A 15,375-nucleotide genomic window follows, 5' to 3' on the forward strand; every position below is an offset into this window, starting at 1 on the left:
TTAAGCAACGGGATGAGAGTGTTGGAGTAAAGCACGTTTAAGCATAAAGTGTCTTTTTCTTACTGCAATTCTTGTGTGTGATACAGTAAAGAACGAAATCGGGTTTTAAATTAACAAGGTTCCTCGGATCCCTGTGTAGTAACTGTTCGTCATCTAGAAAGCACATACACCACTTCAACTATGTATTGGGTAGGGTTGTGTGATGCTACAACAACCGGCTTTTTCGCATTCAACTTTTGCTACATTGAACTAAGTTCACTCATGAAAGCTGTGGGTATGAAAATAAGCATTGTTGAGCTAAGCCAGTTTTAGTTTACGCAACATCCCATTTAAATACCCCAGGACAGAGAGAAAAGTTGTCACAGCCATCACTTAAAAATCTTTATAAATACATAAATATGCAGAATACCCTCAATTACCCAAAGATGAACACTGCACTTTTGCATCCAATTGTCCAGCAATCTGATTCATAATTGCATAGAATATACTCCAGTGTTTCCTAAAATCTTCAGCAAATGACAACTCTGTTGCTCCCAAATACGCTAAAAGAGTTCACATTCGAAGTCTTCTCTTTCCTTCGAAAACAAAGGTCAGAGCATGCCACAGTATCTAATGCAGTTCCACAGCTCTAATGTGTAGATGTGGAGGCTACCGTCTAACCCTAGGAAGGTCAATTGTCAAACCGCCAACTGCTTCAGTCGTCATTTAACCCCTTCGATGCTCATGACGAGCTCAGCTCATGACGAGCTCAGCTCATGACGAGCTCAGCTCATGACGAGCTCAGCTCGTCATGAGTTACGCCTGTCGTACGCTCATGACGAGCTGAGCTCGTCATGAACCGCGGCTTCTTTTAAAAGTCAGCGCACAGCGGGAAAACCCGCAGCGCGCATGGTGTTAAATCAACATGACTGTCCACAAATATCCACGCCTGTCAGAAATTCTATTCAGTTGTTCCTGTCGTGGCTGCATCAGAGTTCTCTGTGATGGTCTCCAACAGAGGTAAGCACTGGGAGTCTAGAAATCCTTCAGATACAGGAACCTCATGGGTTTCTGAAGGCATAGCTTGATCAGGGTGTTTCTTCTTCTTGTGGGCAGTGACATTGTCCCTCTTTTCAAACTTCTTGCCACAGGTGTCGCACGAGAACAGGTAAAAAGAGTCTGCATCGTGCTTTTTCATGTGCCAGTTGAGGGAGGCCTTCTGTCGGCAGGTAACTCCACAGATCTCACACCTGAGGAAGAAGGGCAGAGTAAGCATTAGATTGCAGTAAAATTAAAAAGTACAAAAGAATATGGATTACATCAAATTGGCAAAACTAAGCTTGAGAATGGTAGGCAGATGAAAACGCACTGCCGCAACTCCAACATGGTGAATTATCATTTTGGAGAAAAACTGAATATTTTTATTATGGTACCAGGCCATTGAACCATAGGTCATGAATGAAAGAAAAAAGGCTTGAAAATGATTGCAATTCCTAAAAGATTAAAACATTAAGTATAATTGTGTAAAATAGGTTTGTAGGCAAACAACTGAGTCATCTGTCTTCTACGCCTAATGTCAACTGGACTGGAAGATGCAAACAAATCAAAATGACCAGCTCATAATGCACTGCTGTCGAAAATACTTTAATCAGGGCAAATTTGACCCCATAATGGCAATTCTGAGTTATTACAAGTTAGGGTCATTAAGATCTGACTTGTTAAAAGAGGCATTTTTTAGGCTAGCTTTCAACAGTATCATATAGAACATACAAAAAAGCCAGCAGGAGGTGCCAAGGAGAGGAGACATACAGGTGAGGACTGAATTTGTGCACTAAAATCAGTAAAACAAATCCCATGCCTGTGTTCCTCAAACCAGATTAGACTGCAAGGTCCCAACACACCACCGGCTTAGTTTTGGATCCTAATATGAGATTTAGAAATGATTAAAAGCAGCAGGGGTAAGAGAGAGGATAAATAAAAACTGTGGATAGAATTATTACAAATTACATTGGAACAACACCATTTTTAAAATGTGCCTGGACACATTTCAAGCAGTGTACCTCATATTTTAATCTGTGTGCTAATAAATACAGAATGAGCAAAAGCTGAGGAGAATTCAGTGAGTCCCAACTTGAGAATGGCAGATCTCTAAAAAAACAAAAGGTTGACTACAGAGCATGAATCAAAGGAAATGAACATATGTTGTGTCATGAGACCCAAAAGAACCCTTTTTCACAGTGAAATTCATTAAGACAAACCAATGCTTAAGTAGAACAGTCTGTCATGCTTTGTGCCACTATTTTAAAGTGGGTGGCCGGGTTTCAACCACGGATTAATACATTAAGATAGATATTGACTGCTGCAAAAAACAAATGGTTTGCAATCATTGGCAAACAGTCCTTTTGATGCTTGTATCAAGTAGAATCCAGATAGAGTAAAAATGTGCTATAAATGTGCTATAATTTAGAGGTGTGGCCAAGCGTAATTGTAAATTGTCCACAATGAAAACAGCTGTAAGCATTCTGGCAATATGTGACCTTTGTTCATTGTTTGTTTCCTGGGTGGTGGTTACTATATGTGTTGGTGATTTGCGATGTGTTGGACTTTTGTCAAATCCAAATCAAATTTGGTCAGTAAAACGTTGTTGGTTGATATGTTAGCATCAGCCAAAACGCACAGTCGACATACCACCATGTATTTCTGCACCTCCTGACATCCACTGCACTGTTTTATGTTTGACTTCTAAGCTAGTAGTTTGTTGATTTTGAATAATTGTTAAATGACTAACATTTACACTCAAAATGAAATAAAGCTATTGATCTGAGATTTTTAAGTTCGAAATGCGAGACACCTCTTTCTGGAAAACATGATATTTGCACAGTTAAGAGGTAACAGTTTCTAATCTAATTCCCAGAAAAACACAATATTCAAAAACATCTCCAATGAGATACAATGCAATCTTTTTTTGTGTGATAATTACACCTAATAAGGAAAGGTTTCTGTGACACTGCCAGAACAAAAGCTATGAAAGAGTACTGACTACAGTGACAAGCAAAGTTAGGTACCCAGAAGGAGCTGCAAAGAAGGGACAGTTAACAGAAATGGAAAAATAAAAGACTCATGAAAACAAGGCAAAGCAAAAGAATCTGATGGAGCCAGCAGCAGCGAAGCAGTAGGTCGAATACATTGTGACCAGAGTCTCACCACAGCCTGTTCTCTTCCACTTATCTTATCTTATCTTATCTTATCTTTCTGCCATTCCTTTGTTAAAAGCAACCCTCATTCATCAATACTTATTTCTCATAGTGCCAAACCAACTATTATTTAACAATGCTGACGTTCTCCTGAGGACTCACTTGGAAAGAGTGGAGGAATACACCACAAAAGAGACTTTGCAAACCTCTGAATAAAGGAGATCTGCAGCAGCTTGTGGGCACAGTGACCAATACCAGAGATCCGGCGGCGCAGTGACCAAGACCACAGATCCGAGGGCACAGTGACCGAGACCACAGATCCGGCGGCGCAGTGACCAAGACCACAGATCCGAGGGCACAGTGAGCGAGACCAGAGATCCAAGGGCACAGTGACCGAGACCACAGATCCGAGGGCACAGTGACTGAGACCAGAGATCCGAGGGCACAGTGACCGAGACCAGAGATCCGAGGGCACAGTGACCGAGACCAGAGATCCAGGGGCACAGTGACCGAGACCAGAGATCCAGGGGCACAGTGACCGAGACCAGAGATCCGAGGGCAGTGACTGAGACCAGAGATCCGAGGGCACAATGACCGAGACCAGAGATCCAAGGGCACAGTGACCGAGACCAGAGATCCGTGGGCAGTGACTGAGACCAGAGATCCGAGGGCACAATGACCGAGACCAGAGATCCATGGGCAGTGACTGAGACCAGAGATCCGAGGGCACAGTGACTGAGGCCAGAGATCCAAGGGCACAGTGACCGAGACCACAGATCCGAGGGCACAGTGACCGAGACCAGAGATCCAAGTGCACAGTGACCGAGACCAGAGATCCGAGGGCACAGTGACCGAGACCAGAGATCCGAGGGCACAGTGACCGAGACCAGAGATCCGAGGGCACAGTGACCGAGACCAGAGATCCGTGGGCAGTGACCGAGACCAGAGATCCGAGGGCACAGTGACCGAGACCAGAGATCCGTGGGCAGTGACTGAGACCAGAGATCCGAGGGCACAATGACCGAGACCAGAGATCCGTGGGCAGTGACTGAGACCAGAGATCCGTGGGCAGTGACCGAGACCAGAGATCCGAGGGCACAGTGACCGAGACCAGAGATCCGTGGGCAGTGACTGAGACCAGAGATCCGAGGGCACAATGACCGAGACCAGAGATCCGTGGGCAGTGACTGAGACCAGAGATCCGAGGGCACAATGTCCGAGACCAGAGATCCAAGGGCACAGTGACCGAGACCAAAGATCCAAGGGCACAGTGACCAAGACCATAGATCCGAGGGCACAGTGACCGAGACCAGAGATCCGAGGGCGCAGTGACCGAGACCAGAGATCGGAGGGCGCAGTGACCGAGACCAGAGATCCGTGGGCGCAGTGCCCAAGACCAGAGATCCGAGGGCAGTGACTGAGGCCAGAGATCCGAGGGCACAGTGACCGAGACGAGAGATCCGAGGGCACAGTGACCGAGACCAGAGATCCGAGGGCACAGTGACCGAGACCAGAGATCCGTGGGCAGTGACTGAGACCAGAGATCCGAGGGCACAATGACCGAGACCAGAGATCCGTGGGCAGTGACTGAGACCAGAGATCCGAGGGCACAATGACCGAGACCAGAGATCCAAGGGCACAGTGACCAAGACCAGAGATCCGTGGGCGCAGTGCCCAAGACCAGAGATCCGAGGGCAGTGACCGAGACCAGAGATCCGTGGGCGCAGTGCCCAAGACCAGAGATCCGAGGGCAGTGACTGAGGCCAGAGATCCGAGGGCACAGTGACCGAGACGAGAGATCCGAGGGCACAGTGACCGAGACCAGAGATCCGAGGGCACAGTGACCAAGACCAGAGATCCGTGGGCACAGTGACCGAGACCAGAGATCCGAGGGCACAGTGACTGAGACCAGAGATCCGGGGGCACAGTGACCGAGACCAGAGATCCGTGGGCACAGTGACTGAGACCAGAGATCCGAGGGCACAGTGACCGAGACCAGAGATCCGTGGGCGCAGTGACCGAGACCAGAGATCCGAGGGCACAGTGACCGAGACCACAGATCCGAGGGCACAGTGACCAAGACCAGAGATCCGAGGGCAGTGACCGAGACCAGAGATCCGAGGGCGCAGTGACCGAGACCACAGATCCGAGGGCAGTGACCTAGACCAGAGATCCGAGGGCACAGTGACCAAGACCAGAGATCCGAGGGCACAGTGACCGAGACCAGAGATCCGAGGGCACAGTGACCAAGACCAGAGATCCGTGGGCACAGTGACCGAGACCAGAGATCCGAGGGCACAGTGACTGAGACCAGAGATCCGGGGGCACAGTGACCGAGACCAGAGATCCGTGGGCACAGTGACTGAGACCAGAGATCCGTGGGCGCAGTGACCGAGACCAGAGATCCGAGGGCACAGTGACCGAGACCACAGTTCCGAGGGCAGTGACCAAGACCAGAGATCCGAGGGCACCAAGACCAGAGATCCGAGGGCACAGTGACCAAGACCACAGATCCGAGGGCGCAGTGACTGAGACCAGAGATCCGAGGGCGCAGTGACCAAGACCAAAGATCCGAGGGCACAGTGACTGAGACCAGAGATCCGAGGACGCAGTGACCGAGACCAGAGATCCAGGGGCACAGTGACCAAGACCAGAGATCCGAGGGCACAGTGACCGAGACCAGAGATCCAGGGGCACAGTGACCGAGACCAGAGTTCCGAGGGCACAGTGACCGAGACCAGAGATCAGAGGGCACAGTGACCGAGACCAGAGATCTGAGGGCACAGTGACCGAGACTAGAGATCCGAGGGCACAGAGACCGAGACCAGAGATCCGTGGGCACAATGACCAAAACCAGAGATCCGAGGGCAGTGACCAAGACCAGAGATCCGAGGGCACAGTGACCGCGACCAGAGATCCGAGGGCACAGTGACAGAGACAAGAGATCCGAGGGCAGTGACCGAGACCAGAGATCCGAGGGCACAGTGACTGAGAACAGAGATCCGAGGGCACAGTGACAAAGACCAGAGATCCGAGGGCACAGTGACAAAGACCAGAGATCCGAGGGCACAGTGACCGAGACCAGAGATCCGTGGGCACAGTGACCGAGACCAGAGATTCAAGGGCACATGTGACCAAGACCCGAGGGCAGTGACTGAGACCAGAGATCCGAGGGCGCAGTGACCGAGACCAGAGATCCGAGGGCGCAGTGACCGAGACCACAGATCCGAGGGCAGTGACCGAGACCAGAGATCCGAGGGCGTAGTGACCGAGACCAGAGATCCAAGGGCACAGTGACTGAGACCAGAGATCCGAGGGCACAGTGACCGAGACCAGAGATCCGAGGGCACAGTGACCGAGACCAGAGACCAGAGATCCGAGGGCACAGTGACCGAGGCCAGAGAACCGAGGGCACAGTAACCGAGGCCAGAGATCCGAGGGCACAGTGACCAAGACCAGAGAACCGAGGGCACAGTGACCGAGACCAGAGATCCGTGGGCACAGTGACCGAGACCAGAGATCCGAGGGCACAGTGACCGAGACCAGAGATCCGAGGGCACAGTGACCAAGACCAGAGATCCGAGGGCACAGTGACCGAGACCAGAGAACCGAGGGCACAGTGACCGAGACCAGAGATCCGAGGGCAGTGACCGAGACCAGAGATCCGAGGGCACAGTGACCGAGACCAGAGATCCGAGGGCACAGTGACCAAGACCAGAGATCCGAGGGCACAGTGACCGAGACCAGAGATCCGAGGGCAGTGACTGAGACCAGAGATCCGAGGGCACAGTGACCAAGACCAGAGATCCGAGGGCACAGTGACCGAGACCAGAGATCCGAGGGCACAGTGACCAAGACCAGAGATCCGAGGGCAGAGTGACCGAGACCAGAGATCCGAGGCCACAGTGACCGAGACCAGAGATCCGAGGGCAGTGACTGAGACCAGAGATCCGAGGGCACAGTGACCAAGACCAGAGATCCGAGGGCACAGTGACCGAGACCAGAGATCCGAGGGCACAGTGACTGAGAACAGAGATCCGAGGGCGCAGTGACCGAGACCAGAGATCCGAGGGCACAGTGACCGAGATCAGAGATCCGTGGGCACAGTGACCAAGACCAGAGATCCGAGGACACAGTGACCGAGACCAGAGATCCGAGGGCACAGTGACCAAGACCAGAGATCAGAGGGCACAGTGACCAAGACCAGAGATCCGAGGGCAGTGACCGAGACCAGAGATCCGAGGGCACAGTGACTGAGAACAGAGATCCGAGGGCACAGTGACAAAGACCAGAGATCCGAGGGCACAGTGACAAAGACCAGAGATCCGAGGGCACAGTGACCGAGACCAGAGATCCGTGGGCACAGTGACCGAGACCAGAGATCCAAGGGCACATGTGACCAAGACCAGAGATCCGAGGGCAGTGACTGAGACCAGAGATCCGAGGGCGCAGTGACCGAGACCAGAGATCCGAGGGCGCAGTGACCGAGACCACAGATCCGAGGGCACAGTGACTGAGAACAGAGATCCGAGGGCGCAGTGACCGAGACCAGAGATCCGAGGGCACAGTGACCGAGATCAGAGATCCGTGGGCACAGTGACCAAGACCAGAGATCCGAGGACACAGTGACCGAGACCAGAGATCCGAGGGCACAGTGACCGAGACCAGAGATCCGAGGGCACAGTGACCGAGACCAGAGATCCGAGGGCACAGTGACCAAGACCAGAGATCCGTGGGCACAGTGACCGAGACCAGAGATCCGAGGGCACAGTGACTGAGACCAGAGATCCGGGGGCACAGTGACCGAGACCAGAGATCCGTGGGCACAGTGACTGAGACCAGAGATCCGTGGGCGCAGTGACCGAGACCAGAGATCCGAGGGCACAGTGACCGAGACCACAGTTCCGAGGGCAGTGACCGAGACCAGAGATCCGAGGGCACAGTGACCAAGACCAGAGATCCGAGGGCACCGAGACCAGAGATCCGAGGGCGCAGTGACCAAGACCAAAGATCCGAGGGCACAGTGACTGAGACCAGAGATCCGAGGACGCAGTGACCGAGACCAGAGATCCAGGGGCACAGTGACCAAGACCAGAGATCCGAGGGCACAGTGACCGAGACCAGAGATCCAGGGGCACAGTGACCGAGACCAGAGATCCGAGGGCACAGTGACCAAGACCAGAGATCAGAGGGCACAGTGACCGAGACCAGAGATCTGAGGGCACAGTGACCGAGACCAGAGATCCGAGGGTACAGAGACCAAGACCAGAGATCCGTGGGCACAATGACCAAGACCAGAGATCCGAGGGCAGTGACCAAGACCAGAGATCCGAGGGCACAGTGACCGAGACAAGAGATCTGAGGGCACAGTGACCGAGACCAGAGATCCGAGGGCACAGTGACCGAGACCAGAGATCTGAGGGCACAGTGACCGAGACCAGAGATCCGTGGGCACAATGACCAAGACCAGAGATTCGAGGGCAGTGACCAAGACCAGAGATCCGAGGGCACAGTGACCGAGACCAGAGATCCGAGGGCAGTGACCAAGACCAGAGATCCGAGGGCACAGTGACTGAGACCAGAGATCCGAGGGCACAGTGACCGAGACCAGAGATCCGAGGGCAGTGACTGAGACCAGAGATCCAAGGGCGCAGTGACCGAGACCAGAGATCCAAGGGCACAGTGACCGAGACCAGAGATCCGAGGGCAGTGACCGAGACCAGAGATCCGAGGGCACAGTGACCGAGACCAGAGATCTGAGGGCACAGTGACCGAGACCAGAGATCCGAGGGCACAGTGACCGAGACCAGAGATCTGAGGGCACAGTGACCGAGACCAGAGATCCGAGGGCACAGAGACCGAGACCAGAGATCCGTGGGCACAATGACCAAGACCAGAGATCCGAGGGCAGTGACCAAGACCAGAGATCCGAGGGCACAGTGACAGAGACCAGAGATCCGAGGGCAGTGACTGAGGCCAGAGATCCGAGGGCGCAGTGACCGAGACGAGAGATCCGTGGGCACAGTGACCGAGACCAGAGATCCGAGGGCACAGCGACCAAGACCAGGGATCCGAGGGCACAGTGACCGAGACCAGAGATCCGAGGGCAGTGACTGAGACCAGAGATCCGAGGGCACAGTGACCAAGACCAGAGATCCGAGGGCACAGTGCCCGAGACCAGAGATCCTTGGGCACAGTGACCGAGACCAGAGATCCGAGGGCACAGTGACCGAGACCAGAGATCCGTGGACAGTGACTGAGACCAGAGATCCGAGGGCGCAGTGACCGAGACCAGAGATCCAAGGGCACAGTGACCAAGACCAGAGATCCGAGGGCAGTGACTGAGACCAGAGATCCGTGGGCACAGTGACCGAGACCAGAGATCCAAGGGCACAGTGACAGAGACCAGAGATCCGAGGGCACAGTGCCCAAGACCAGAGATCCGAGGGTACAGTGACCAAGACCAGAGATCCGAGGGCACAGTGACCAAGACCAGAGATCCGAGGGCACAGTGACCGAGACCAGAGATCCGAGGGCGCAGTGCCCGAGACCAGAGATCCGAGGGCGCAGTGCCCAAGACCAGAGATCCGAGGGCAGTGTCTGAGGCCAGAGATCCGAGGGCACAGTGACCAAGACCAGAGATCCGAGGGCAGTGACTGAGGCCAGAGATCCAAGGGCACAGTGACCGAGACCAGAGATCCGAGGGCGCAGTGCCCAAGACCAGAGATCCGAGGGCAGTGACTGAGGCCAGAGATCCGAGGGCACAGTGACCAAGACCAGAGATCCGAGGGCACAGTGACTGAGGCCAGAGATCCAAGGGCACAGTGACCGAGACCAGAGATCCAAGGGCACAGTGATCGAGACCGGAGATCCGAGGGCACAGTGACCGAGACCAGAGATCCGAGGGCACAGTGCCCAAGACCAGAGATCCGAGGGCAGTGACTGAGGCCAGAGATCCAAGGGCACAGTGACCGAGACCAGAGATCCGAGGGCACAGTGACAGAGACCAGAGATCCGAGGGCACAGTGACCGAGACCAGAGATCCGAGGGCACAGTGACCGAGACCAGAGATCCGAGGGCACAGTGACCGAGACCAGAGATCCGAGGGCACAGCGACCGAGACCAGAGATCCGAGGGCACAGCGACCGAGACCAGGGATCCGAGGGCACAGTGATCAAGACCAGAGATCCGAGGGCACAGTGACCGAGACCAGAGATCCGAGGGCACAGTGACCGAGACCAGAGATCCAAGGGCACAGTGACTGAGACCAGAGATCCGAGGGCACAGTGACCGAGACCAGAGATCCAAGGGCACAGTGACCGAGACCAGAGATCCGAGGGCACAGTGACCGAGACCAGAGATCCGAGGGCACAGTGACCGAGACCAGAGCTCCGAGGGCACAGTGACCGAGACCAGAGATCCGTGGGCACAGCGACCAAGACCAGAGATCCAAGGGCACAGCGACAGAGACCAGAGACCCGTGGGCACAGTAACCGAGACGAGAGATCCGAGGGCACAGTGACCAAGACCAGAGATCCGAGGGCACAGTGACTGAGACCAGAGATCCGTGGGCACAGTGACCGAGACCAGAGATCCGAGGGCACAGTGACCGAGACCAGAGATCCGAGGGCACAGTGACCAAGAACAGAGATCCGAGGGCACAGTGACCAAGACCAGAGAACCGAGGACGCAGTGACCGAGACCAGAGATCCGAGGGCAGTGACCGAGACCAGAGATCCGAGGGCACAGTGACCGAGACCAGAGATCCGAGGGCACAGTGACCGAGACCAGAGATCCGAGGGCACAGTGACCGAGACCAGAGATCCGAGGGCACAGTGACCGAGACCAGAGATCCGAGGGCACAGTGACCGAGGCCAGAGATCCGAGGGCACAGTAACCGAGACGAGAGATCCGAGGGCACAGTGACCAAGACCAGAGATCCGAGGGCACAGTGACCAAGACCAGAGATCCGAGGGCACAGTGACCAAGACCAGAGATCCGAGGGCACAGTGACCGAAACCAGAGATCCGAGGGCAGTGACCGAGACCAGAGATCCGAGGGCACAGTGACCGAGACCAGAGATCCGAGGGCACAGTGACCGAGACCAGAGATCCGAGGGCACAGTGACCGAGACCAGAGATCCGAGGGCACAGTGACCGAGACCAGAGATCCGAGGGCACAGTGACCGAGGCCAGAGATCCGAGGGCACAGTGACCGAGACCAGAGATCCGAGGGCACAGTGACCGAGACCAGAGATCCGAGGGCACAGTGACCGAGACCAGAGATCCGAGGGCAGAGTGACCGAGACCAGAGATCCGAGGGCACAGTGACCGAGACCAGAGATCCGAGGGCACAGTGACCGAGACCAAAGATCCGAGGGCACAGTGACCGAGACCAGAGATCCGAGGGCACAGTGACCGAGACCAGAGATCCGAGGGCGCAGTGACTGAGACCAGAGATCCGAGGGCACAGTGACCAAGACCAGAGATCCGAGGGCACCGTGACCGAGACCAGAGATCCAAGGGCGCAGTGACCGAGACCAGAGATCCAGGGGCACAGTGACCGAGACCAGAGTTCCGAGGGCACAGTGACCGAGACCAGAGATCCGAGGGCACCGTGACCGAGACCAGAGATCCGAGGGCACCGAGACCAGAGATCCGAGGGCACCGTGACCGAGACCAGAGATCCGAGGGTGCAGTGACTGAGACCAGAGATCCGAGGGCACAGTGACCGAGACCAGAGATCCAGGGGCACAGTGACCGAGACCAGAGATCCGAGGGCGCAGTGACCGAGACCAGAGATCCAAGGGCACAGTGACCGAGACCAGAGTTCCGAGGGCACAGTGACCGAGACCAGAGATCCGAGGGCACAGTGACCGAGACCAGAGATCCGAGGGCACAGTGACCGAGACCAGAGATCCGAGGGCACAGTGACCGAGACCAGAGATCCGAGGGCACAGTGACTGAGACCAGAGATCCGAGGGCACAGTGAGCGAGACCAGAGATCCGAGGGCAGTGACTGAGACCAGAGATCCAAGGGCGCAGTGACCGAGACCAGAGATCCAAGGGCACAGTGACCAAGACCAGAGATCCGAGGGCACAGTGACCGAGACCAGAGATCCAAGGGCGCAGTGACTGAGACCAGAGATCCGAGGGCACAGTGACCGAGACCAGAGATCCGTGGGCACAGTGACCGAGACCAGAGATCCAAGGGCACAGTGACCGAGACCAGAGATCCAAGGGCGCAGTGACTGAGACCAACGATCCAAGGGCGCAGTGACCGAGACCAGAGATCCAAGGGCGCAGTGACTGAGACCAGAGATCCGTGGGCACAGTGACCGAGACCAGAGATCCGAGGGCACAGTGACCGAGACCAGAGATCCAAGGGCACAGTGACCGAGACCAGAGATCCTTGGGCACAGCGACCAAGACCAGAGATCCAAGGGCACAGCGACCGAGACCAGAGATCCGAGGGCACAGTGACCGAGACCAGAGATCCGTGGGCACAGTGACCAAGACCAGAGATCCGTGGGCACAGTGACCAAGACCAGAGATCCGGCGGCGCAGTGACCGAGACAAGAGATCCGAGGGCACAGTGCCCAAGACCAGAGATCCGAGGGCACAGTGACCGAGACCAGAGATCCGAGGGCACAGTGACCGAGACCAGAGATCCGAGGGCACAGTGGCCAAGACCAGAGATCCGAGGGCACCGAGACCAGAGATCAGAGGGCACAGTGACCGAGACCAGAGATCCGAGGGCGCAGTGACTGAGACCAGAGATCCGAGGGCACAGTGCCCAAGACCAGAGATCCGAGGGCAGTGACTGAGGCCAGAGATCCGAGGGTGCAGTGACCGAGACCAGAGATCCGAGGGCGCAGTGACTGAGACCAGAGATCCGAGGGCACAGTGACCGAGACCAGAGATCCAAGGGCGCAGTGACTGAGACCAGAGATCCGAGGGCACAGTGACCAAGACCAGAGATCCGAGGGCACAGTGACCAAGACCAGAGATCCGAGGGCACAGTGACCAAGACCAGAGATCCGAGGGCACAGTGACCGAGACCAGAGATCCGAGGGCACAGTGACCGAGACCAGAGATCCGAGGGCACAGTGACCGAGACCAGAGATCCGTGGGCACAGTGACCGAGACCAGAGATCCGAGGGCACAGTGACCGAGACCGGAGATCCGAGGGCACAGTGACCGAGACCGGAGATCCGAGGGCACAGTGACCGAGACCGGAGATCCGAGGGCACAGTGACCGAGACCAGAGATCCGAGGGCACAGTGACCGAGACCAGAGATCCGAGGGCACAGTGACCGAGACCAGAGATCCGAGGGCACAGTGACCGAGACCAGAGATCCAGGGGCACAGTGACCAAGACCAGAGGTCCGAGGGCACAGTGACCAAGACCAGAGGTCCGAGGGCACAGTGACCGAGACCAGAGATCCGAGGGCACAGTGACCGAGACCAGAGATCCGAGGGCACAGTGACAAAGACCAGAGATCCGAGGGCACAGTGACAAAGACCAGAGATCCGAGGGCACAGTGACCGAGACCAGAGATCCGAGGGCACAGTGACCGAGACCAGAGATCCGTGGGCACAGTGACCGAGACCAGAGATCCGTGGGCACAGTGACCGAGACCAGAGATCCGAGGGCACAGTGACCAAGACCAGAGGTCCGTGGGCACAGTGACCGAGACCAGAGATCCGAGGGCACCGAGACCAGAGATCCGAGGGCAGTGACCGAGACCAGAGATCCAAGGGCACAGTGACCGAGACCAGAGATCAGAGGGCCACAGTGACCGAGACCAGAGATCCAGGGGCACAGTGACCGAGACCAGGGATCCAAGGGCACAGTGACCGAGACCAGAGATCCGAGGGCACAGTGACCGAGACCAGAGATCCAGGGGCACAGTGACCGAGACCAGAGATCCAGGGGCACAGTGACCGAGACCAGAGATCCGAGGGCACAGTGACCGAGACCAGAGATCCGAGGGCACAGTGACCAAGACCAGAGATCCAAGGGCACAGTGACCGAGACCAGAGATCCGAGGGCACAGTGACAGAGACCAGAGATCCGAGGGCACAGTGACCGAGACCAGAGATCCGAGGGCACAGTGACCGAGACCAGAGATCCGAGGGCACAGTGACCGAGACCAGAGATCCGAGGGCACAGTGACCGAGACCAGAGATCCGAGGGCACAGTGACCGAGACCAGAGATCCGAGGGCACAGTGACCGAGACCAGAGATCCGAGGGCACAGTGGCCAAGACCAGAGATCCGAGGGCACAGTGGCCAAGACCAGAGATCCGAGGGCACCGAGACCAGAGATCTGAGGGCACAGTGACCGAGACCAGAGATCCGTGGGCGCAGTGACCGAGACCAGAGATCCGAGGGCACAGTGACCGAGACCAGAGATCCGTGGGCGCAGTGACCGAGACCAGAGATCCGAGGGCACAGTAACCGAGACCAGAGGTCCAAGGGCACAGTGACCGAGACCAGAGATCCGTGGGCGCAGTGACTGAGACCAGAGATCCGTGGGCGCAGTGACCGAGACCAGAGATCCGAGGGCGCAGTGACTGAGACCAGAGATCCGAGGGCACCGAGACTGAGACCAGAGATCCAAGGGCACAGTGACCAAGACCAGAGATCAGAGGGCACAGCGACCAAGACAAGTGATCCGAGGGCACAGCGACCGAGACCAGAGATCCGAGGGCACAGTGACCAAGACCAGAGATTTGAGGGCACAGTGACCAAGACCAGAGATCCGAGGGCACAGTGACCGAGACCAGAGATCCGACGGCACAGTGACCAAGACCAGAGATTCGAGGGCACAGTGACCAAGACCAGAGATCCGAGGGCACAGTGACCGAGACCAGAGATCCGAGGGCACAGTGACCAAGACCAGAGATCCGAGGGCACAGTGACCAAGACCAGAGATCCGAGGGCACAGCACTGGCAACCCAGATGTGTGGGTCCCAAACAACAGCTCCTTCTGCAAGATCCTGCTCTATATGATCCCTCTGCACCTGGCACATTCCTGTTCTACTCAACCCTTTAGGGTGTGCGCTTTTCATTCCCAATAGAATGGTAGTGATCTTCGGCCTTGGTCTCCCGCTAAGTGGGAGCAACGAGCAAGTCTGCACAAACAGCAGCTATAACCTCTGAAGAATCACAGATGCACCCAGCACCTTCTTAGAGCT

The 15,375-nt window shown here is 55.9% G+C and overlaps 1 protein-coding gene across 3 annotated transcripts in view; it reads right to left on the reverse strand.

Moving 5' to 3' along the window:
- Positions 1-366: 366 nt before the first annotated feature.
- Positions 367-15,375, reverse strand: part of ZNF692 (zinc finger protein 692) — a 127,019-nt gene continuing 112,010 nt past the window's right edge. For 2 of the 3 annotated variants that reach the window (XM_078677623.1, XM_078677684.1), the window contains one exon: positions 367-1,229. In XM_078677623.1, coding sequence (XP_078533749.1) covers positions 941-1,229 — 289 coding nt within the window. In that variant the 3' untranslated portion in view covers positions 367-940. The remainder of the gene's footprint in view (positions 1,230-15,375) is intronic. The other variant, XR_013607661.1, reaches the window with a different exon arrangement.

Source organism: Lissotriton helveticus, chromosome 1_1 (genome assembly GCF_964261635.1).
Source record: "Lissotriton helveticus chromosome 1_1, aLisHel1.1, whole genome shotgun sequence".
Classification (NCBI taxonomy): domain Eukaryota; kingdom Metazoa; phylum Chordata; class Amphibia; order Caudata; family Salamandridae; genus Lissotriton; species Lissotriton helveticus.